At 46.0% G+C, this 24,810-nt stretch overlaps 1 protein-coding gene across 1 annotated transcript in view; it reads right to left on the minus strand.

Annotated features, from left to right (window-relative positions):
* MINAR1 (membrane integral NOTCH2 associated receptor 1) overlaps positions 1-15,853 on the minus strand; it is a 29,339-nt gene extending 13,486 nt beyond the window's left edge. The window contains exons 1-2 of the mRNA XM_053364027.1: positions 15,243-15,853; positions 1,650-3,998 (exon numbers count right to left, since the gene is read on the minus strand). Coding sequence (XP_053220002.1) covers positions 1,650-3,947 — 2,298 coding nt within the window. The 5' untranslated portion in view covers positions 3,948-3,998; positions 15,243-15,853. The remainder of the gene's footprint in view (positions 1-1,649; positions 3,999-15,242) is intronic.
* Positions 15,854-24,810: the final 8,957 nt, after the last annotated feature.

Genomic DNA, 24,810 nt, shown 5'->3' on the forward strand with positions numbered 1-24,810 from the left:
CAAGCACATATTACAGACTCTCTTAATCTTTAAACCATCCCTAGTTTCCTGAAATCACACACTGCAAACATAATTTTTCCCTGAAAAACCACCCCAGCAAAATCTATGAAAGAACAATGCACAGAACTTGTCAACAAGCTGAAGTCTCTCAACAAATGCTGAATTCATCCAAAAAAAGCCATTTCTTATCCTGTCCACCTCAAATTCATCAAGGACTGCCCTCAAGGCTTTCTCTCCTATGCTGCTGAGTTTCATATCATTCCGCTGAGACATGTTCAAACTGTAAGTCATAGAACCTACTACCGCCCTTCAATTTCTCATCATAAATGGAGGAACACGATTCAGTCAACACACATACCCCTAACCGTTGTGGCTCTATAATTAAAAATAACAACAATCTTTCATTTCCCTCTCACAGTTCTTTTCTGTCCTTCATATATCCGTGTTGGCATGTTCCAACTGACCTGTCTGACAGACATTCTCACTCCATCCAGCTTTCCTCCACCTAGCCTTCTCTCACAACAAGTTCGTACTGAGCATGTGCAAGGAACAACCTTATGAAATCCCATTGACCAACATTGGCCACAAAAATGCCCTTTTGATTTATTTATTTTTAACCCAATCTACAAACGTATTGCACTACTATTAGACAAAAGCACACTCTAGACATTCCCTTTGACCTAACAGAAAAGATGCAGTACAAATGGAGAAATATTTCTGGAAAAATCACCTGAGCAAACTCTAAGAAATAAAAACATAAGGTACCCATCAAGAAGCTGGTATTTTGTTTAGGTTTTTTAAAACATCTTCAGAATAAGCCATTTCTTACCCCTTCTACCCCAAATTTGGCTTGAACCATCCTGAAAAATGCCTCTCCTACGCTGCCCAGTTTCAAATCAATCTGATGAACCATTTTCTAACTACCCCCTGGAAACCTGACTTCTCATTATAATGGTGGGATTTAATTCAGCCAATTTACCCTTAACATAAGGCCACGAGTGTGGCCCTATAATTATAGACTAACATCAGATAATAATAATAATAATAATAATAATAATAATAATAATAATAATAATGATGTCAGAATACAAAGATATCTAAACAGAGGGAGAGCACATGTGAGTATACACTTCTTAAAGGGATTTCTCACCAATAGGTGAGTCCTATCTGTAAAGAATTAACATGCAAACTGAACTGTCAAATGGACTATACAAGTCTATTTGCTTTCAGGTTAGCTCAGTTGGCCAAGGTGGCGATTTTGAACCCCGTATGGGTGCATATTCCTGCACTGCAGGGGATTGGACTAGATGATCCATGGGGTCCTTTTCCAATTCTATGATTCTAAGTATACCATGTAAATTTTAAAAAATCTGCATTTTGGGGCGGCTGGTGTTTTTTTGGGACAATCCCAAATTATACAATCAGTGTGTTTTTTAGACTGCAGCTCTTTATGTATTCTGGATATTGCCGTGGGGAAGAAAAAAACAAGTGGGTTAAGAAAACAGATGGAAATTCATTAAAACAATTCTAACAGTAGTGTAGTAGTAGGCAGATGTTGTAATCCTCGGAGCCTTTCAAGAATTACACCAGATCCTTTTCATGCAGTCAAGTTAAAAATATAATTCACTGAGCAGAAATTGAAAAATTACCTCTTTGGATTTTCTGTGCCAGTCTTTGTTCTCGCCTCCACCCCTGTCTTTCATATCTTCCTCCGTAATTCCAGCTTGGTTTGTATATGTGATAGCTCGCCAGTCTCTAGGGGAGTTAGATATACTAGCTATCTTGGATTCTGTGGCACTGTTTTCCTCTGTCAGGGACCTCGAAGACCTCCTGGTGAACAAGCTTTTTTTTAAGGCTTTGACCCGGAGGCTTTCGCTATTGCTGCCACTGGCATCCGAACAACACCAGTCCGGATTATTCTCCAGTTTGCCTCCGTGCGAAGAATTATGGCACGAAAAGATCCTGGGCGAGGTACTTTCTTCAGACTGAACCTCACTGGTCAAGGAATTGAGATCCAGTTGGACACTCACTTTCTCTGGCTGCTGAATCTTTTGATCCAACTTGTTCAGCTTCCCCAGGACTTGGGAAATTTCATCCCTGACACTGGAGAGAGACTCCAGTTTCTTTTCGATTTCCCCAATCCTTAGAACCAGTTTGCAGACGCTGGTTTTCAGCTCGTCGTCTGTGCCGCTGATCTCCAGGCGCGAGACTTTTTCCAGCTTGTTGCCGGCATTGCCGTTGGAGATTTTAGCTAAGTGGTGTTCAGGGGAGCTTTCGCAGTCCGATTTGTGTATCTGAGAAAGCGAGCCGGTGCTGTTGTAACACGACGACTGCATCACCCCGGTAGACCCACAGATGCTCATGTCATCCAGAAACCGGAAGATATCGCTGATGTCGTCGCTGACAATTTCAGAGTCGTCATCGGACTGCTTAAGAGAATGTCTCTCTCCGTACTTATTCTGATTGGGGTGGACCATCTCTTTGCACTTCTTGTGTTCCAGCCCCTGTTGGTCTGTCTGTGTCCCAACACTGTTCGTTTTGTCAATGCTCAGAAGCTGGATGGAGGTGCAGTTAATACTCTTGTCTTTAAACTTTTTCATGGGCTCGTGTTTCTCCACTTCCAAGATGGAGGGGATGTCTTTGGGTTTATGCCCGTTCGGTTTCATGGCGTAGCCAGACTGCATCATTGACTGCTGATCCTTGGGGTTGAGATAAGGCTGGCGCCTCTCTGTGGCTGGGAAATTGGAAGGCTGGCTGTTTGAACCCTGGTACAGTGGATTCTCTTCGGACTGTTTCCTGTTGAAAAAGGACCTTTCAAAATCAGGTACTTCTTCGGTGTTCAAACTCCAGCTTTTGACCGGCCATGGAGTTTGTTTGCTTGGCTTCCCCAGCCACCGTTTGGTTTCTTGCGGTCCGAGAACGGTCGTCGGGCCAAAGTAAGTAGAAGCCTGGAGATCGTCTAAGCTTTCATGCTTGACTCTCCTTTTATCAGGCACAGGAGAATAAATCGGGTTCAAGTATTGACTGCTGTAGGGCATCTCAAAACTGTGGTTGAAAAATGCCTGCTTGGAGGTCTCTTTCCTGCCCGGAGGTTCGACGAGCTCTTCCTCTGCTTTGCGAGTGGGCGACATTAAGCTGGGCGAAATGGTTATGAGGTTGTGGAAGTCCTCCTTGAAGATGTTCCGCTTCTGCACGCACGACTGCATCACAAACGGCTCGTCGTTCGAAATGAACGCCTCCTTGATGCTCGCGCTGATGGGCAAGGAGTCCTGGTCAGATATAGACTCGGTTTCGAGGTTCATGGGGAAATATGTGCTCTGCATTTCGCAGGGGGGAGAGCTGGCAATGGTGTAGGACACCAAGGCCTGCAGTCGGTCGAGGGAAGCCGCTCGCCCTTTCATCTCCTTATTGACCCCAAGCAGAAAGTTGGGCTCGGAAGCAGGTACGAACTGCGGGCAGTCCTTGCAATCCCCTTTCCTGCATTTGGACGACCTCCTGTTTGAATACCCCCTGTTAAATTCTCCATCCCTCAGCTCGCAGTTGAGCACGCAGTCCACCATATTGCACACTTCTGTGTCCGATCGGCAGGACTCCAGAGACTCTTTCTTCCCCATCTTTCCCCGCGAAACAGGAAGCTTCTCCTTGGCCACGCCGCCGTTCATCTGTATGAGGTTGAATATCGTCACAATGTCTGCCGCAACCATGATCTTCTTCGACTGCTGGTTGTTCACGCTGCACCTCATTTTGTCCTTGAACAAGGTGGCGGGGAAATTAGGGTCTAGGCAAGCAGTGTAGAAAAGCACACTCCGCAGCTTGGCCAACTGGGACAGATCAAACCTAGCACATAGCGATTTGCAGAGATCCTGGTAGGAGACAGAGTTTTGTTTGGTATCCAGCTCCTCCAAAATGTTCACAAGGAACAGAGAAGAGTCCTGACTGGTTTCCATGGCTGGTGGAGATCAGGCTTTGCCGCTTATCCCAGTCGCGTTATTCCAGTTCTAAATGGACACACAACACGAAAGAGAAACAAAGTAAGCTGTGTTTCGTAAGCCACCTAAAATCTCTAAAGCAAAACAGCAACTTTTAAAATAATAATAATATGATCAACCATAACTCACCCACACACTTTCTTTTATTCATGTCATTAAGTGTTCTGTGGGTTGATCTTTTTCTTTTAAAATGATGTACACTAAGAACACAAGAAGCTATACCATGTCATCTATCTCAGTACAGTGGTACCTTGGTTCTCAAACGCCTTGGTACTCAAACAACTTGGAACCCAAACACTGCAAACACGGAAGTGTGTGTTCCGGTTTGTGAACTTTTTCCCGGAAGCTGAACATGCTCTGTTTTGAGTGTTACACTTCCAATTTGAGTGCCACATTTCCGTTTTGAGTGTTAAGCTGTTTTTGTTATTTGTTTTGAGTTTTTGTGGCTCTTTTTTGTGACTGTGTAGAACCCAATTCAGCTACTGATTGATTGAGTGATTGTGTGACTGCAGTACACTGTTTACTGCTTTCCTTTTATGGGTCAATGGTCTCGTTAGATAATAAAATTCATGTTAAATTGCTCTTTTAGGGGTTGTTTTCAAAAGTCTGCAATGGATTAATCCATTCTGCATTACTTTCTACGGGAAAGCGCGCCTTAGTTTTGGAATGCTTTGCTTTTGGAACGGACTTCCAGAATGGATTAGGTTTGAGAACCAAGGTACCACTGTATTTCTCAGTCACACTGTAGCAAACCCTGGGAATTCTTTTGTTAATTCATATTTGTGTTTGTATGGGCCCTGAGTGGCTCACAACATCCAATAAACAACAATATAGCAAATTTAAAAGCATAAATAACCACAATTACATACAATCATAGAGTTAATGCCTCTGATTAGTAGTAGGGAAGGGACATAGCTCAGTGGAAGAGAACCTGCTTTGGCGCAGGTTCAATCCCCAACATTTCCAGGTGGGTCTGGGTGTTATGTACTGAAGTTCTCACCCTGGGCCAGCAAGGGGATACTGTAGATAGTTATGCAAATAAGGGATCGAAAGTGACGTTCAGTGATTGGATAGTTTTAGAAAATTGTTACAGTTACGTTGTACTGGAGCTCTATATAAGCAGGCTGGCTGAACCCTTCAGTTCAGTTCTGTTCTGGCCTGTGAATAAACAAGAGCTGTTTGAAGAATCGCTGTGTTGTCTGATATGTTCACCCACAACTTAACACTGGGAGAGGACCCTGCAGAATTGTTGACAGTCAGTGTTCACAATACAGAGACCTCTGCTCCCCTCACAGAGCTACAATTCCCAGAGCGGTATAACATTCAACCCCCCATCTCTGGAAGAAGAAAAGAGGATGCCCCTCTAATACATCTCAGCACCCTTAACGAAGTTCCCATAATTCCTTGGGGGAAGCCATGACTAGTTAACAGGCTGTGGTGAGAACCTTGAAGCCGGTCAATGCATCTCTCATTCCTTGCAGCCCCAGCTAACCTCATGCTGGGTGCAGGGAATCACTAGAGCAGGCAATAATCACGATGAGGGGGACACCGCAAAGCCAGTCAATGCCTCTACATAAAAGGTAAAGGTAAAGGTACCCCTGCCCGTACGGGCCAGTCTTGACAGACTCTAGGGTTGTGCGCTCATCTCACTCTATAGGCCGGTCAGCTCCATCCTTATTCCAGACATCATGATACATAGGTATATTGTATCACCCAACCCTAAATACCAAGTCCAAATTGGTTCATGTGTGAGGAAACACAGAGGCCCTGAGCTGCAGAAGGCTTTATAGGTCAAAACCAGCACTCTGAATTATAGTCATACCTCGGGTTAAAGACGGTTCGGGTTAAATCTTTTCAGGTTGCGTCCCGCGGCGACCTGGAAGTACTGGAAAGGGTTACTTCCGGGGTTTCGCCGCTTGTGCATGCGCAGACACTCAAAATGACGTCACACGCATGCGCAGAAGCTGCGAATCGCGACCCGCACACACACAGATGCGGGTTGCGTTCTGCTCAAGTTGTGAACGGGGATCCGGAATGGATCCCGTTCGCAACCAGAGGTACCACTGTAGTCCAAAATATAACTGGTAGCCATTACAGCCATGCCAGGATTGGTGTTATGTCCTCAGAATACCTTACCCCAGTCAGCAATCTGGCAATAGGATTGCATCAATTCCCAAAATTTTGAGAATTACAGTGGTACCTCGGGTTAAGAACTTAATTCGTTCTGGAAGTCCATTCTTAACCTGAAACTGTTCTTAACCTGAAGCACCACTTTAGCTAATGGGGCCTCCCGCTGCCGCCGCGCCGCCGGAGCACGATTTCTGTTCTCATCCTGAAGCAAAGTTCTTAACCCGAGGTACTATTTCTGGGTTAGCGGAGTCTGTAACCTGAAGCCTATGTAACCTGAAGCGTATGTAACCCGAGGTACCACTGTATAGGGACAGAACTACCTAAACTGTATAGAAATTTATTTACATATGCTACTGCAGCAGCAAGAATGCTACTTGCCCCAAAGTGGAAAGAAGCAGAAGTCCCAGTAAAGGAAGAATGGATACAAAATCTCGTGGAATATGCAGAAATGGCGAAACTTACTGGAAGAATGAGAAATCAAGATAACAAACTTTTTATAAAAGAATGGAAATGGTTTATTGAATATTTACAGATAAATTGCAAACAGATAAAAACATTAGCAGGATTATTGTAATAACCTGCAGTTTCGTAAGAATATATATTTTAAAGTAGATAATTAAATGAGCAAATTAAATGAATTTGGACAGTGCTTTTTTCTATTAAAAAAAAGTTTAGGAGTACTCTCATTTTCCTACTCAGATTGAAATACTCCCCTCAATGAGGCCAAACTTAGTTTCACAAAATGTTTAGGGGTATGCGTACCCCTGCATTCCCCCAGGGGAAAAAAGCACTGAATTTGGATCTGCAGAAGATGTTAAAAAGTAAATTTAAGGAACTGCAGAAAGAGAGGGAAGGAAGTCACACTTTGAAATGCTAATTTGATTGTAAAACTAATGAAATGCACCAACTTGGAAAGTGTAAATAAAAACTTTTTTTAAAAAAATGATTGCATCAAGATGTTTTTCAAGATATGCTTTACTAACATGCTTGCAGTGTACGTATGTCTCAGTAAAACTGCATCAAAGGAATCTTGACCGTACATCACCTTAGGATGACTTTCCCCAGCGTTTTATCAATGCCCATGGGGAGCGAGGGGGAAATGACACGAGCAGAAGAAAGGCATCAATACCTGCAGCCTTTTTTCGGTAAGGGCCATGCATCCTACTCTACAGAGGGCAGTCCTGTATTTGAAGGAGTCTTCTATCTGAAGTCCTGTCTGGTTGACAGATTAAAGGACCATAAGAGAGGAGAGGAAGGGCCTTGAAGTTGCCCATCAACAGTTAATACCTGAACAGCAAACTGAGCAGGCAAACTCTTGCATCTCTATTCGAACTGTAGTGATTATTTTTCATATTTGCATCTATCCATATAAATTAGCGCCTGCACATTTTTATGCAGCCTGTGTCCCGCCTTCGTCCATTTCTTTCAGCGATTCATTCCCTCTGCTTTGCCGATCTCTAAATGGCCCAATTCCAAAATTACTTGTGGGGATTCTAGCTGAAAGCAGAATTCAGGGAAGGTGGATCTCAGAGCAAAGCAGGTAAGCCGGAAAACAAACACACCAAGGAAAAGAATGGTGGTGTCATTCTTACAGGATACTCTATAGCAGGGGTCAGCAACCTTTTTCAGCCGTGGGCCGGTCCACTGTCCCTCAGACAATGTGGTGGGCCGGACTATATTTTGAAGGGAAAAAATGAACGAATTCCTATACCCCACAAATAACCCAGAGATGAATTTTAAATAAAAGGACACATTCTAAGTGGTTATGTAAGCTTTCAGAATACTTAGAATTAGCCAAATTGACGGACATAATAAGACAAAAACCAAAAGGTGAAGTAAAAAAAGAATGGGAGTGCCTAAATGAATACCTCAAAAGTCAAGGTTCAAGGACAGAAATCTGGCTGAGTCTGGAATAACCCTGTGAAGTGAAAGGATAAGAAAGAGGGATTTCTATCTAGATGTTAGGATAGAGATGATAAGGAAAACAGGAAGACACAATGAGAGATAAAGGAGGTGCTGTGGGATTGGTGGAAGTCTATGCTTTGTTGTTGTTTTTATAGTGTTTATATTATTAACTTGTAAGATATGGATTTGTTTTGGTTTCTTCAGTTGTTGCTTTTTTAGTTTTTCGAATGTTGGTTTTTGTGTGTTGTGTATTGTTATTTTTCGTGTTGTTGTTGTGTGGAAAATGCTAATAAACATTTATTTTTTTTAAAGGACACATTCTACTCATGTAAAAACACGCTGATTCTTGGACCATCCACAGGCCGGATTTAGAAGGCAACTGGGCCGCATCCGGCCCACAGGCCTTAGGTTGCCTACCCCTGCTCTATACAGTGGTACCTCGGGTTAAGAACTTAATTCGTTCTGGAGGTCCGTTCTTAACCTGAAGCTGTTCTTAACCTGAGGTACCACTTTAGCTAATGGGGCCTCCCGCTGCTGCCGCCACGCCACCTGAGCACGATTTCTGTTCTCATCCTGAAGCAAAGTTCTGAACCCGAGGTAATATTTCTGGGTTAGCGGAGTCGGTAACCTGAAGTGTCTGTAACCTGAAGCATATGTAACCCGAGGTACCACTGTAGTATGAATCCTTTGACTGGGGCCTGAGGTTGAGAAGTATGTGCTCTACTACTCATGGGTGTAGGAAAAGGGGTGCGGGGCACCCCGGGTGTCATCCTGAAGGGAGGTGACATTCGGTGCAGGCCCCCCCCGCCTATGACCCCCCCCAAGCCCAGCGAGCAGCGCAGCTCCAGCTCTCCACCTTCCCCTGGCTATCTGTAGGAGTGAATCGCGGTGTCACGCCAAGATCGGCCCCCACGGAGGATCACGCAGCCACGATGATTGGCCTGTGGGCGGATCGCCCCACCTCCGGACGCACGGCATGTGTGCCACTCTGGGTGCCAGAGAACCCAGCTCTGCCCCTGCTACTACCAAGGCATGAATGCTGCCCACCTTCCCTGCCAAATAAATTTACAGGCTTCTGGGACTTCTCTGTCCTCTGCCTTACATGGGCCTGCCAGGGATTGAGCCTGGAACTTTCTGCATCCAAAGCAGATGTTCTACCACTTCAGCAATGGCCCTTTCCCAAATCTCAAGCAAGTGAGTCAAGCAATAGACTATAGAAAAAAGCATCAGGGGAAGCTCAAGTGCTGATCTGATCTCCAAAGATAATATGTGTGTTACCTTTGCATTTCCCGCATTGCAATTAACTTGGGCGTTTTTCAACAGCTGGGCATTTAAATGCCTTCCTAGTCTACCTGATAGGGACGCGGGTGGCGCTGTGGGTTAAACCACAGAGCCTAGGGCTTGCCGATCAGAAGGTCGATGGTTCAAATCCCTGCAACTGGGTGAGCTCCCGTTGCTTGGTCCCTGCTCCTGCCAACCTAGCAGTTCGAAAGCACGTCAAAGTGCAAGTAGATCAATAGGTACTGCTCCGGCGGGAAGGTAAACGGCGTTTCTGTGCGCTGCTCTGGTTCGCCAGAAGCGGCTTAGTCATGCTGGCCACATGACCCGGAAGCTGTATGCCGGCTCCCTCGGCCAATAAAGTGAGAAGAGCGCCACAACCCCAGAGTCGGTCACGACTGGACCTAATGGTCAGGGGTCCTTTTACCTTTACCTAGTCTACCTGCCGAAGAGTCCTGTGTGAGCTCAACAGCTTGCAGAATTACTCTTATCTGCTCCATGCCACCTTCAAAACGAAATGCCTTGTGACTGTTCAATTAAGAATAAAGGAAATGCTTTGTCTTTGAAGAGAGATCAGTCTTCCTCAGATTCAATTTTCCCAACTGGAACAAAGCAATCGCACTGCTGTGAAAACGCACACACAAGAACACCACCTGACAACTTGCCAGAGTCTACTGGGGTTGGTCTTTAGGATGAGCTACGGACTCACTACTGATCAATCCTTTCATGACCTCTACGAAAGCAGGTGGTCTACACTTCATACTCCTTGTGTGAAGGTGGAAAAAGCCTTAGCCCAGCATTTCAGCTGTTGGGAGATCAGACCGTGGCATTAATCATTCCATTTTACCTTTCCAAGACTACCTTCTCTGAGGCAATGAGATTATTTTCTCTTCAAAAAAGAAAAGCAATGCAAGATTATCTTGGGGGAAAAAACAACCCCCCCCCAAAACACCCTGCAGGACTAGGCAATATTAAGGAAACCTTAGCCAATATGCATGACATACATTACTTTTTCAATGCAAAATTCCAGCGCTTCACTACAGAGGTGTGTGGACAGCAATAATGCAATCACCTTCAAACAAGCAGAGCTAATACTGTGATACAAGAGTAGTATCTCCAGTTAAAAATTTCACTCTTACTTTGATCTTCAGGGGGGTTTTTTTTGCTATTGCACAATATTCACCCATCATTCTTTGAGAATTGCTGCAACTCTTCAGAACCTGGCATTTGAGACCAGTGGTCTTAAAACCAAGAAAACCATACTTGGGTTTCAGATCATTTAGCTCCATTTTTGACATACTGTTACTAAGGCTATTATCAATATTGCACCTTGTAGGGGAACTTTTGCCATACAAGGATGCCCAAAGCAGCTCACAACACAGCAATACGGAATCAAATGGTAGAAATCCTAAGAACTGACTTTCATGTAGCATGAGTCGTAGAAGAGCCCCCTTCCAATCCCACATGCAGAAGCCAACCAGCCCGAGGCACAAGCTGCCCTATACATTTAAAGCAGTATCATACCGATTTAAACACCTGTGTCTTCCCCCAAAGAATCATGGGAACTGTAGTCTGATAAGGGTGTTGACAGTTGTTAGGAGAGCCTCTATTCCCCTCACAGAGCTACACTTTATTTATATATCCAATTCATACCCCACCATTTTCTCCAAGGAGCTCAAAGTGGCGTCAATGATTTCCCCCCTCCTCATTCAACCCCCCACAACAAACATTTGAGGTAAGCTAGGCTCAGGGGCAGAAGATCAAACCTATCCATTCTGAAGGAAATCAGCCCTGAGTGCTCACTGGATGGACAGATTGTGAAGCTGAGGCTCCAATACTTTGGCCGCCTCATGAGAAGGGAAGACTCCCTGGAAAAGATCCTGATGTTGGGAAAGATGGAGGGCACAAGGAGAAGGGGACGACAGAGGACGAGATGCTTGGACAGTGTTCTCAAAGCTACCAGCATGAGTTCGACCAAACTGCAGGAGGCAGTGGAAGACAGGAGTGCCTGGCGTGCTCTGGTCCATGGGGTCACGAAGAGTCGGACATGACTAAACAACACAACAACAACAGGGCTCAGAGGCAGTGAGTGACTGGCTCAAGGTCGCCCAGTAAGTTTCATGGTTGAGCGGGGATTCGAACCCTGGTCTCCCAGGTCCCAGTCTGATGCATTAACCGCTATGCCATGCTGGTTGAACAGTGTTGGATGGTCAACCTTTCTTTCCAGGGAACTTTAGGAGTTGTGAAAAGAATAGGGGGCTCCTCACAGCTCTCAGCTCGCTTAACACTCTATAGTTCCCAGGATTCTTTGGGGGAAGCCATGACTGTTTAAAGTTTTATAATAATGCTTTAAATTTACAGCAGAGATGGGGCCTGGCAACTGAATCTTACTTCAGTGCAAGTGATGGGATAGCATATTACATGACAAGTGAAGGAAGCTGGTTAGCTTTAAGGGGCAGAGGGTCAACCACAACAGCAATATCACCAACATTTCACTGCTTCTCCTTGCTTCCCAGCATCTGCTGCCTGAGGTGGCTGCTCCACTCCGACCAATAGTAGGGCCGTCCCTATGTGGCATCAATCCTTATCTCCAAAATTCAGATTATGTTAGTCTGTGGAACCAAAATAAAATTGGTATTGTAGCACCCTAGAGATGGACAGTGCAAACTCAGGCATGTCTGAGCAGAAGTAACCCCCATTGTGCTCAATGGGGCCTCCTCTCCAGCCCCTGTGTTTAGGATTGCAGCCAAAAGATGTTATTGCAACATAAGCCTTTGTTGACGACAGTCCGCTCTGCCAGATACATGGAGCGTTCTCCTCAGTTAGCAATACACACGGCACAGAACCAGTTAGAGTGTCGGACGAGACGAGCTCAAATCCCACACTCGAGCCATGAAGCTTATTGGATGACCTTGGGCCAATCACTACCCACTCTCAGCCTAACCTACCTCACAAGGTTGTTACAAGGGTAATATGAAGGGTGGCGGGGAAAGAACCATGTAAGCCAACTTAAGCTACCTGGGAGGAAAGGTAGGATATAAATGGAAGAATAAATAAATTAAATAGCCAAAACAACAGGAGTTTAAACAGTGAGTGGGTGGCATTCAACCAAGTTTTACCCAGTGGCATTAATCAACATGACTCTGTTAGGTCCATTAACTCCAACTGGTCTACTCTGAGTGAAGCTTAGTTGTGCTTGGGTAGGGTTGCTCCTGTTCCTAGAGACTCCCTTTTATGCCATAGCCTCTTGGCCATACTATTTACAAACACACACACATATACTGTATCCAAGAATAAGGATACAACAGCCAAAGCATTTCACAAAACAAGCCCTACACAGAAAACGTATGCCGCAATAAACCTGAAGTTTTGCTAGGGGGAAGCTACATAAATTAAGCAGGTAAATAAATATGGGGAAAGCAAAATGTTACTTTGAAATATTTCCCTCAAAGGCTGAATTTATTTTATCCTGGATTGTTTTATTTGATGTTTTAATGTGTTGTAAAACGTTTTGAGAGCTCCCCCCTTTAAAATATAAAGCAGTACAGAAATGAAATGAAAGATAATAATAATAAAACTCATTGAGGAAAAAATGGTGCCTAGACATTCTGTTGTGGCAAGTGTAACCTAGGTTTGAGGTACCATTTGGTGATTAGCTTATATATCTGAGTTTCTAACACTGCCTTTAAGATCCCACAAGACTCTTGGCTGTTCTCCCAAACGTGATCGAAACAGCCTGGGTATATTTACTTAGGAAGAAGCCCCATTAAAATAAGCATTAAGACTTAGAGTAAACATACAAAAGACCAGGCTGCAAGCCAGTTCTTAGACCTGACCACTCCGTGGCTTCACATGTTGCCAAACAATGCCCCTGCCCATTTGCTTTCTGAATCGGGAGAGAAGAAGAGAAGAAAGCACTTAGGAGGTAGAGAGCCCCATGCAGGCTCACTCCAATCCAACCTGTCCCATTCTCTTACAAAGCGAGGAGGGTGGAGGATAGAGGGTTGAGTTTTGCTTCCAGCCAGCCTTGTGTGACACACAATGGAACACAATGCCAGGGCCACCAGCTTGTGCTTTCAGCTTCTCTGCAAATCCCCACCCCATGGGGCAGGTATGAGATACTTTGCTGGCAAGGCGCCTCCTTAATGTGATTTTTATTCACTCTCCTCAAGCCAATGGGGAGCTCCGGGTGGTGGTGAGGTGAGGACAATGCCCTGCAGCCTGGAAGCAAAAAGCAAGGCAATTTGCTAGAGGCTTATTCATCAGCAAACAGTTTACTGCAAGTCTGCATTCTCCGCAGCAGGAGAAAAGAGGAAGAAAAGCAAGCTTCCTCATCTCTCCCATTAAGCATCCATCACAAAAAAACATAGGTGAATGCCAAGGAAGTTGTGAGGTTTATGTCTCTCCTCTGATATAGGAACGGTGATAAAAACTCTATATAAACCTGGCTTCCTACACAGGGAAAAAAAGAAGGTTGTGCTGGCTCGATTGCCATGTTGTCAAACACACCGCCTCTTACACGACTGAACACACACATTCCAGGAAGGATGCATTGTATATCCACACAGCATTCCTCCCTCCCTAGTGCTTTCTCTCTGCACAAGTTCAAAGAATGCTTAATGCCTTACAGAACACTTTAAATTAATACCTGTTGTTATTGTGTTATGCAACTAACCCCCTGTATTAGGTAAGTGATCTATATGTGTGGGGGGGGGGGGGAAGCAGGGCAAATTATGATAGTAAAAAAACACCATAATAAAACCACAGAATGTTATGATTTGGTTCCTGACTCCCTCACACCCTGGGAATAATCCTTCCACAGATAGACACAGTTTCAGCACAAGAATGACTCTCCTGCCCACACAGATATTAAAACATGGTCACCTTAATTCTGTGTTATTGTTGTTGTTTTTAATATTGAGGATCTCCAGCATGGAACAAGTGGAAAAGCATACAATCCCACTGTAGATTCCAAAACATTGCACCCCCTCCTCCCTGAAGCCCATTTTCCCGTGTTTCCATTTCACAAAGCAAAACAAAGATGACTTTGCCAGAATTGACTATCCCATCCACAACCGTCTTTCCATTCCTGCAAGCCAGGTTCTTTTGCAATGTTTACCCGCTCATCCCAGACCTCTACAGACCCCAAATTTTCGCCTTGATATCTGGTACTGCCATTGCCCATCTGGAAAGGCGGTGGCAGCAGGGTTTGGGTTGTTGTTTTTCTCTTGCCATCAACTTATCACCAGCCTCTGCTGGGATCCTACGGAACTCAGGCAGTCAGAGAAGTATCACCAACAAAAGCTGAAGTTGTTGCAACAATTTTGTATCCCCCCCCCTCTCTTTGCCTCCCTGGGAGTCTGAAGAACCAAGAAACAGCAGGACCCCACTTCACAGCTCCAGGGGGAAGCCAGGATAAAAAGAGAAAGAGGTTGGCAGGAGCCGGCAGAGCCAGCCCAGTGTTCCTACTCCAAATCTATTCCGTGTCAGTTGAAAAGTCTCCCTACTTGATCTAGCCAGACTCAGTCTTGGGTGGCTCAATCAGGAGGGAGGAAATGGACTCCTGTACCTTTAAGAGTGGGGGAATTTCAGCAGGTATAGCTTTTCTCCCAGCCCCATACCTGCCAAAATCCTCTTTCCAAAATAAACATCTATAAGAGGCAAAGGATCCCTTCATGAATACCTCTGTACCCCTCTCCTCCCCAACTGAGGGCCCTGGCCTTCCCACACGGGTTTTCCTTGACATTGTCCTTTTCCAACCTCTCCCAAATTTCTCTCCCCTACTTTATAAATGGGGTCTGGGGTGGGGTGGGTGGAAGGAGGGGGGGCGGGAGGGAGCACTCCTCAGGAAAGCAAACCAAGCCTTGTCCAAGCCAACTGTGGCGGTTGGGGCTATTTACGCATTTGGATTTGCAGGATCCCGGATTCTCTCTTTCTTACCTCGAAGTTGTCTTGTGGCGGAGTTGGGGAGGGAAGATCGGTGCCTGCTTCTCCCCCCCTCCCCTCCCCTCAATGTCCCCTTCACGTCAGGGTCTTCTTTTGCCGCGGCTCTTGCAGCCGGGACCTTGCAAGGAGGAGGAGGAAGAAGGAAGAGAGGAGGGAAAGCGGAGCGAACGGGAAGCAACACCCCCCTCCCCAGCAGAGTCTCCCCCCCCCCCAAGCGTCGGTTTGCAATCCAATAAAAAAAGGCAAAGCAAGAAAAGGCCAGCGCTCCTCCGGCATTGGAGAGGGGGCGCAACTGCAATGGTCAACCCCCGTCGTTGCAAACTAGCGACGCAAAACGCACACTGCGGGCGGCTCGGGACGTTTCTGCTGCTGCTGCTGTTGGGGGTCGCTCCCTCCTGGATGTTTCTTTCTCTGCACCCCCCGCCTCCTGGGTCTGTGGGTGTGCCGCTCCCCAACAGCCTGGAGACGTCAGGACCCTCGTTTGAGCCCGGAAGAAGGAGCAAGACGGAGGCTGCTCTGCACAGTCTCCTTTGCGCGCAAGCCAGCAAGCACGCACATGCACGCTCCTTCGTTCATTCATTCATTCATTCATTCATCCTCTCTCTCTTTCTCTCCGGGGCCTTTTCTCCCGTCTCCAAAGCTCCCCCTGCATGAGTGGCTCGTAAATCATTGGCCAAGAAGCCCCACAGGATCGGGGGGGGGGGGCGCAGGCAAAAGCTCAGGCTCTGGAGCCGCTGCAAACTCCCCAGGGCGCACAAGGCAATGTTCAGCGCGTTTACTCCCATGGTGCTACTCCGGGAAGCGGTACTTTGTGGGGTCAGGGGCCCACGCAGCAGAAGGCTACCCCTAAAAACGTGCCTGAGGAAAGACATGCACATTCCCATCCGTAAGAACATCAGAAGATCGCCGCTGGATCAGGCCAATGGCCCATCTAGTCCAGTCCAGCTTCCTGTTCCCACAGTGGCCACCCAGATATCTGTGGAAAACCCACAAGCAGTATTAAAACACAAGAGCACTCTGCCCTCTGGTGATTTCCAGCAACTGTGGACTCGGAGGCAGAATATAGCTGTCCTGGCCCTCAATAGCTGTCTCTTCCATGAATTTGTCTCTTCCTCTTTTAAAGCTATCTAGGTTGATAGCCGTCACTATCGCTTGTGAGAGGAGTTCCATAGTTTAAGTAGGCAAAAGTACTTTTGGCTGTTCTGAATCTTCCAACATTCAGCAGACCCCCTTCCCCATTAAACTAGCATGTAATGAAAATTGCCTAACTGCACCACAGTGTTTACTCATCGATAAATCTTGGTTTCCTTGGATTTGCTGGCTTTTAGATATTTATTTTGTTGCAAGCATATTCTCTCTCAGTCTCTGTCCATTTGCAATTGGTGCTGGTGGTGGGGAAATCATCCTGGGTGTTAGAATTTAATCAATGCTTGGAGTGTTAAAACTGGATGCCAGACTCGTGTGTATTAGGCCACACCCTTGTGTTCTAAGCTGTGTGCTAGACAATGCCAACCCCCTGGAATCAGCAGGTGTTAAAAGCTAACTTCCTCATAAGGTGATAGCCTGGGAAAATGTGCCACTAGGAAAACAAAGGATCAAGGTCCAGCTTGCAGACTTCCCTGAAGAGGCATCTGATTGGCCACTGTGAGAACAGGATGCTGGACTTGGTGGGCCTTTGGCCTGATCCAGTAGGGCATTTCTTACTTTCTTACAGTATTGCAGCTGCCCCATCCTCTCTCTGTCACTGCCTGTCACTTCCTCTGCAGAATTAAATTGCCAATGCACTTGATGTATGATATGGCTTGCTTGGAGGTCGTCCAAAACCTGTATGCTGTGCTCTTATTTGATGCATTTTAAATGACAATGTGCAGCTTTACAGCTGATTCCTACTATCAGGGATGATACACAAGGAAGGCTTGGGATGCTTTTACTCTAGGGCAGTGGTGAGGCTGAGGAGGTACATGTGATGGACATCAATTAGTGCTGGATAGGAGACCACCGGACGCTGTCTTTAAGTTTATATAGGCTTTAAAAAATGAGTTTTTAAAAAAGCTTTTAAAACTATCCAGTGCTCATATGATGGGATCGAATGCTAGAAAGCCATGGACACCACCTTCTGTTTCCACCCCAATTTTAGTCAAATCGTGGCCTCGTGTAGCTTTCAGAAAACAACAGCAACAACCCAATAGTTGAGAGAAGCCATCACAAAGGTTAAGGGTGTCTGGTGGAACTTGCATTGGATAGAACCCTTAGATAGATAGAGAGAGATTGAAAAAAAGTTTACTTTGGGGGGAAATTAAAATAAAAGAGTTTCCATAGTATGTGGACTAAAGGAAAGTTGCTGAACTACAGGGAGGATCATTTTCATGTCAGACAGTGGCTCATATCTTGCTTGAATGTTCTGGGTGGCTTCCAATATATATAAAAACATAATAAAACATTAAACATTTAAATCTTCCCTATACGGAGCCACCTTCAGATGTCTTCTAAAGGTTGTATAGTTACTTATCTCCTTGGCTCGGGGGTCACATAACTCCATACCCTCCAACATTTCTCCAATGAAAATAGGGCCGTCCTAAGGAAAAGCAGGACATTCCAGGATCAAATCAGAAACCGGGACGGCTTCTGTAAATTTGGGGCTGTCCCTGGAAAATAGGGACACTTAGAGGGTCTGCAGTCTCAGTGAGATTGTAGTTTTGTGGGGGTTAGATAGCAGAAAGTTAATGGATCCAGGGACATGGTTGGTGAATATCTTAAGGTTGGAGAGAATGGTGGATTGCTCTCAACTGCTGGCCCATGATGACTAAGGAAATAGTTGGAGAGTCTCCTGAGAGCCATTTTGGAATCAGGGCACGACTCTTCCCACATCCCAGCTAAGGATGATGTAACCCAGGTGTCTGTGTGAAAAGAAACAGCAGGTTTTTGGGGGGATGGACACAAACAGAATGAGTTGTGCTTGGGCTCTATAAGCAATAAACACACAAGACATAACCGGCTGTACTTCTGAATAAATAAGGTATACTATTCATTGTATCAAACTGTAGATTTCAACGGAAGTCTCATAAAGTTCAACAAAAAAAGCAGAAGACCCAGTGGATCAGTTCATTCTATATTCCGTTCATGCATAAGGTCCATACGTGTATAAGTGTCTATTCCACCTGTCTGTTCACAGAGTCCAATAATCCACATGAAGGGTTGTTACAGTTCCACAAAATCCTTTCACAGAGTCTAAGACAAGGATTTCCGGAATATTAGCCATGTTTTGCCATCCTAGGCTTCATCAGTAGAACAGGCTCATATGTAATGTTACAGGATAGTGGATCTTACAGCATAGTAGTGGTTGCAGTGGTTGTTTTGTTGTTGTGTTGTGTTGTTTTGTTGGGCTCTATAAGCAGCACCATTGAGTAAAGTCTGTCTCCCTGGAGCAGCTTTCCCCAACTTGATGCTCTCCAGAAGTGTTGGATAACAGCTCACATCAGCCCCAGGCAGCATGGCCAATGGTCAGGAAGGATGAGAGTTGTAGTCCACTGTAAGAACATAAGAAGAGTTTGCTAGATCAGGCCAGTGGACCATCTTGTTCAGCAACCTGTTCTCACAGTGGTCAACCAGATGACTGTGGGAAACCTAGAAGCAGGACCTGAGCACAAGAGCGCTTCCTCCTCTCCCCTGGTTTCCATGAACTGGTATTCAGTAGCATTGCTTCCAATGGTGGAGACCCAGCATAATCGTTATGGCTAGCAGCCACCAACAGCCCTCCATGAATTTGTCAAATCCTCTTCTAAAGCCATCTCGGCTGGTGGTGGCCATCGCTGCCTCCCAAGGGAGCAGCATCTGAAGGAAATATCAGGCTGGGGAAGGCTGATGCAAAAGCAGCAGACATCAACTGCTTGTTCGGACGTTTAATGCAGTCTTTCCCAAAGCATTTTGCTACAGGATGGCACCCCTTTGCCATCCCATGTACAGAAGCCAGCCAGACTGGTGGTAGTATTGTGCTTCAGCCCTGGTGATGGGATCCTTGACAGGTTGCTTTAGGGAGCCCAGGGCAGGCTACGTAGCATGTACATTTCTGTCCTCCAACAGAAAGGAATTGATGGGAAGGAGAGCTAGGAGGCTGCCACTGCTGCCTGAGGCAGTTGCCTCACTTTGCCTAATGGTAGAGTAGGTCCGGCTAGTGATCAGCAGATGTTTTGGGATATGACTACCATTGGCTCTAGGGATGTGGGTGGCACTGTGGGTTAAACCATAGAGCCTAGGACTTGCCAATCAGAAGGTTGGCGGTTCGAATCCCCATGATGGGGTGAGCTCCCGTTGCTCGGTCCCTGCTCCTGCCACCCTAGCAGTTCGAAAGCACATAAAAATGCAAGTAGATAAATAGGTACCACTCCGGCGGGAAGGTAAACAGCGTTTCCGTGCGCTGCTCTGGTTCGTCAGAAGCGGCTTAGTCATGCTGGCCACATGACCCGGAAGCTGTACGCCGGCTCCCTCGGCCAGTAAAGCGAGATGAGCGCCACAAGCCCAGAGTCGGCCACGACTGGACCTAATGGTCAGAGGTCCCTTTACCTTTACCTTTACCATTGGCTCTAGCCAAACAGCTGGGAGGGGTAGATGGAAGTTCTGGAGGATTCTAGTTTGGAGAAGGCTGGTTTAAGCTGTGCCTCCACCTACGCTCCACCTATATATTTGGTCCCATCCACACCATAAATTTATAGCACATCAATGTCACATTAACAGTCATGGTTTCCCCCAAAGAATTCTGGGAACTGTAGTTTACCTCTCACAAAGCTGCAATCCCCAGCACTCTTAAGCTATGGTTGCCAGGAATCTTTTGGGGACGCCATGTGCTTTAAAGGTATGGGTGGATATGACCTTTGTAAGTAAATTCAGTTGTCATAAAATGCTGGTAAGCTTCCAGCGACCTTCCAAAGGAAACCAAAATTGTGTGGCATCCTCTGGAATTTCTCACTGCTCAGTGAAAGGCGATTAGGGTAGCAGTACTGTGAAAATTCTTTTTTTGACGTGCCATGCGAAGGCGCAGGAAAACACCACTCAAAGAATGTTGATGCAATCTTGATGCATAAGGACTGTGTGTGGGGAATGTTGTTGTGTTGTTTTCCCCCCAAAGCAGATGTACAATCAGCGATTGCTTCAAAGACTCCATGTGTTAAAAGCACATTTAAAATACCATATTTTTCGCTCCATAAGATGCACCTGACCATAAGACGCACCTAGTTTTTAGAGGGGGAATGCAAGGAAAAAAATATTATTTAAAGGGAGCGCTGAGCAGAGCCTGTATGCATCCCAGGCTCTGCTCAGCGCCCCCTTTCACAAGCCACGTGGAGTGTGTGTACGGCGCTTGCAGGCTTTTCCCCGAGGAGGGAGAAGGGAGAAGGGCAGCCCGTCACTCAGAGAAAAGCCCCCAAGAGCCACACACACACTCCATGCGGCTCTTGGGGACTTTTGCAGGAGGTGGGGGAAGTGACAGAGCACGCGGCTCTGTCACTTCCCCCACCTCCCGCAATAGCCGTGCGCTGTTTAAAGGGAGCGCAGCTATCCCTGGCTCCCTGGATGAAGGCACCCTGCTGCCCTGCGGAGGCTTTGCGCAGCTAAGCCAGAAGCCAGAAAAGCGAGAGGGATCGCTGTGCAGCTGGTCTGTCTTCTGGCTTAGCTGCGCGGCCTGCATTCGCTCCATAAGATGCACACACATTTTCCCTTACTTTTTAGGAGGGAAAAGGTGCATCTTATAGAGCGAAAAATACGGTATGTCTATTCCTGACAGAACTACAGATCACAGCACCCATAACAAACTAAAGTTCCCAGGGTTCTTGGGGTGTGTGCTTTAAACATACAGCCTTTGAGAGGGGAGAAGAGAAAAGGTGCAAAAGAAAACTGCGGCAAACTGGGCATACTCTAATTCCAGGTTTAATTTTAGACATTATCCAAGTTAGACAAGATTCCCATAAAGACTGAATCTCAAGGCAGAGCAAACTCATGAATCAACAGAAGGGTTCGCTCATGCAGAGGCAGGCTGCACTTCCTGATTCATCCTGCCCTCTGCAGTTTTTATCAATCATTTCATATATGCACGTCTTCCAAATTCTATCGCTTAAGGTATATCAGGTACAGTTAAATATGCTTTTGCTGCCAGTTTGTACGAGTGCTGTGTGCCCGGAAAGGTGTGCCTTTCAGCTGGCAGTGGCAATCAGCGGATGACTGATTATGGGCACAAATTCTTGTTCAGCTAAAGGCTTTTTGGCACAGGGTTGCCTGGGAGAAATCAATCCTCCCCTACCAGATGTACTGATGAAAAATACACCAAATTATTGAAAGTTATGGGACTCGGTGCCAGGGCTAGGCAGAAACGAATGAGTTTTTGAGCTTGGTTTATGAAAAACACGGGAGTTCAAACTCTGGCTGGGCAGGTAATGGGGCAGCGGGGGGGGGGATGGACTTTCTCTTATGAATGCTGATTTTTTTTTCATTGTTTTAACATTCGTTTCCTAATGCTGCTTTTGTGTTGACGTCTCGACCCTGCAAGGCATAGGGTGCGTTCGTGCTGTACATCTTCCGAGCTGATCCACGTCTCCGCTTTCCCATCGCTGATGGGAGGGATGCTCTGGTTCTGCGCAATGATGCCAGACCTTTGGTGACACCTCTCTCATCAGTGCTAAGAGGAGCACAAGAAGACCTTGCTGGGTCAGGCTGGTGTGTCCTGGTCCTCGCTGCTGGGTGACGAACCCGAACTCAGGTTTTTGTTTCTGGCAAACTCTTTAATGCATAAATCTCAGCAATACATAGGTAAGGGTTGAAGGAGCTGCTGGTGACAGTGATGTTGCAAAGTCAGGTGGTATCCGGTGAGGATAACTTCTTGTCACCCCCTAAAACACATTGGAATTATTAAAAGAAGGAAGTGCTAAACCAGGCTTCCTCAATCTCGGCCCTCCAGATGTTTTGAGACTACAATTCCAGGCATCCCTGCCCACTGGTCCTGCTAGCTAGGGATCATGGGAGATGTAGGCCAAAAACATCTGGAGGGCCGAGGTTGAGGAAGCCTCTGCTAAACCAACCCCGCCCCCGCTCCCTTGAGGGGAGAAGTTTAAAGAATCCCCCACCTCAGCATCAGAGCCCCTGCACCACCTGAAGGCAGCCAGGTGGAATAGTTGATGGGGTTGGGGAAGGTGGAGTCAGCCTCGCAGCTACCTCAGAGGCGGTTCAGGGGCTCTAAATTGCAGCTGCTAGGCTGCCTCCACCTTCTTGCAAAGTGGTAAAGCTCCGCCCCCTTCCCCTGACGGCTCAGCAGCTCGGGAGTAAGGGAAGGCTTGGGAGTCACGGGTGGACGGCGTGCCGAATGTCACCCCCCCCCCCAGAGATGACACCCAGGGTGGCCCAACCCCACGGCACCCCCCTTGCTCCGCCACTGGCTGGTGAATTGGATGGCTAAGCAATGTGGGAGTATTGGCAGCCACAACCACAAAAGCGTTGTGGTGAAGGCGCCCTTCTTTGCTTGTCCCTGTGCTAGTTTAAATTTGATGGTTAAATTTTCTAGTAGGGCAGTTTTCCATGCATTTTGCTCCCAGTGGTCTATGTTCACTCCTATATATATATATATATATATATATATATATATATATATATTCATTTTTATTTGGTTTTACAAATACAAAATTATAAAAACATCCAACTATAGATCCATATACAGTGGTACCTCGGGTTAAGAACTTAATTCGTTCCAGAGGTCCGTTCTTAACCTGAAACTGTTCTTAACCTGAGGTACCACTCTGGCTGGGCAGGTAATGGGGCAGCGGGGGGGGGGACGACGGACTTTCTCTTATGAATGCTAATGGGGCCTCCCGCTGCTGCTGTGCCGCTGCCGCACAATTTCTGATCTCATCCTGAAGCAAAGTTCTTAACCCGAGGTACTTTTTCTGGGTTAGCGGAGTCTGTAACTTGAGGTGTCTGTTACCTGAAGCATCTGTAACCCAGGGTACCACTGCTCCGAATCTCAGGACTCCCCCCCCTCCATGGGGTCCCATTTTAAACATTTAAAACTGCATATTCTTCCATACTCTAATTTTTATATCAGTCCATATTATGCATGGCAATTGTTACACTACAAGTGGAATCAAAGTCCTGCTAATGTTCCCATCTGCTTACAGTGGTCTCCTAAATAACGTATAAATTTTTCCCATTCTTTTATGAAGTTTTTGTCCTCTTGGTTTCTGAGTCTTCCAGTCCGTTTCGCCATCTCAGCATAGTCCATCCACTTGGTTTGCCATTCCTCTCTGGTAGGGACTTGGTCTTCTTTCCATCTCTGGGCTATTAACATCCGAGCGGCTGTTCTATCCATGGAAAGTCTTTTCTGCTCCATCGTTTAGTGCAAATTATTTAGTGCAAATTCCAAAGCTCATTTCTTGTAACGTTTCACAGAGACTGCAAATTAGCTAGGTTTGCATTAGAAACCAAACCAAACCCTCTTTCTCTCCCATCCCTCTTTGGACCATGACCTTATAATGTCTAAAATCAGATTTTGCAGAGAAGATAACAGATAAATAAAGTATAGGAAAAGCTCTGTTGGAACCATGAAGCAGCTGCCCTGAAGAATAAAAGCAACCCATATTTTCATTTCCATCAGCATTCTTTTTTTTATTTTACATATTCTTTTCTTCCAACATCATGACATGTTGGAAAACATATCCAAAAGGATTCATCAAGATGTCAGTCCATATACTTTGCACAGCTTGCCCCTGTGTACTCTCTGTCCGGTTCACAGCATGGAAAGCAACCACTTCCAGAAACCTAGTCGGCAACCAATATGTCTGTAACAACTGCCTTGCAAGAAAACTGACACTAATTGAGGTGCCGTGGCCAATGGAAAGTTGCCAAGTCAGCAAAAGACCATCTGTCACTGAGCCACTGATTTATCGCCTTTGGCCTTTTGGTGGCTAGAGATTCGACATTTGTGGCTGACCCTACTTGACGGACGCCACATTTTAGCCCCTCAGGAGCTGCCGTTGCCACACAATAAATAAATTCACCTCTAAGTCAGCAATGAGCTACTTCATTTTGTTAGCACATTTTTTAATGGATACGGTTCAAAAGAAAGCTGGGTAGGTGGGCGTTTTTGAAGTTCCTTCCCCCATCCCTGCTCCTTTTTTGTGTTGGCAGTGGTTGTGATGATCACCTTCTACACTACTGCTGAATACTTTTTATATTCTTACTATTCTTTTTTAAAAAAATAAATAATAAATAAAAACCACATCATGTCAGAGTGAGGGCAAGAAGCAATGTCCTTGCTCCGCTTTGGCTTTGGCTTTGTGACTTTATGAGATTTGATTATGTGATGATATCTAAGTCAAATTAGAGGTCAGTGTTCCCAGCCTTCTCTCCCATCCTGTGAAATGGAAAAGCTCCCCCACCAGGAACAGCTATGGCATTTGGGCCGGTTTCAGCTTAGAGAAAGGGCAAGAAAGTGGGTAGGCTTTTCTCATAACACTGGAAATTGGGGGTGTCCAGTAAAGCTGAAAGTCAGAAGATTCAGGACAAGAAAGAAAGAAAGAAAGAAAGA

Source organism: Podarcis raffonei, chromosome 14 (assembly GCF_027172205.1).
Source record: "Podarcis raffonei isolate rPodRaf1 chromosome 14, rPodRaf1.pri, whole genome shotgun sequence".
Taxonomy (NCBI): domain Eukaryota; kingdom Metazoa; phylum Chordata; class Lepidosauria; order Squamata; family Lacertidae; genus Podarcis; species Podarcis raffonei.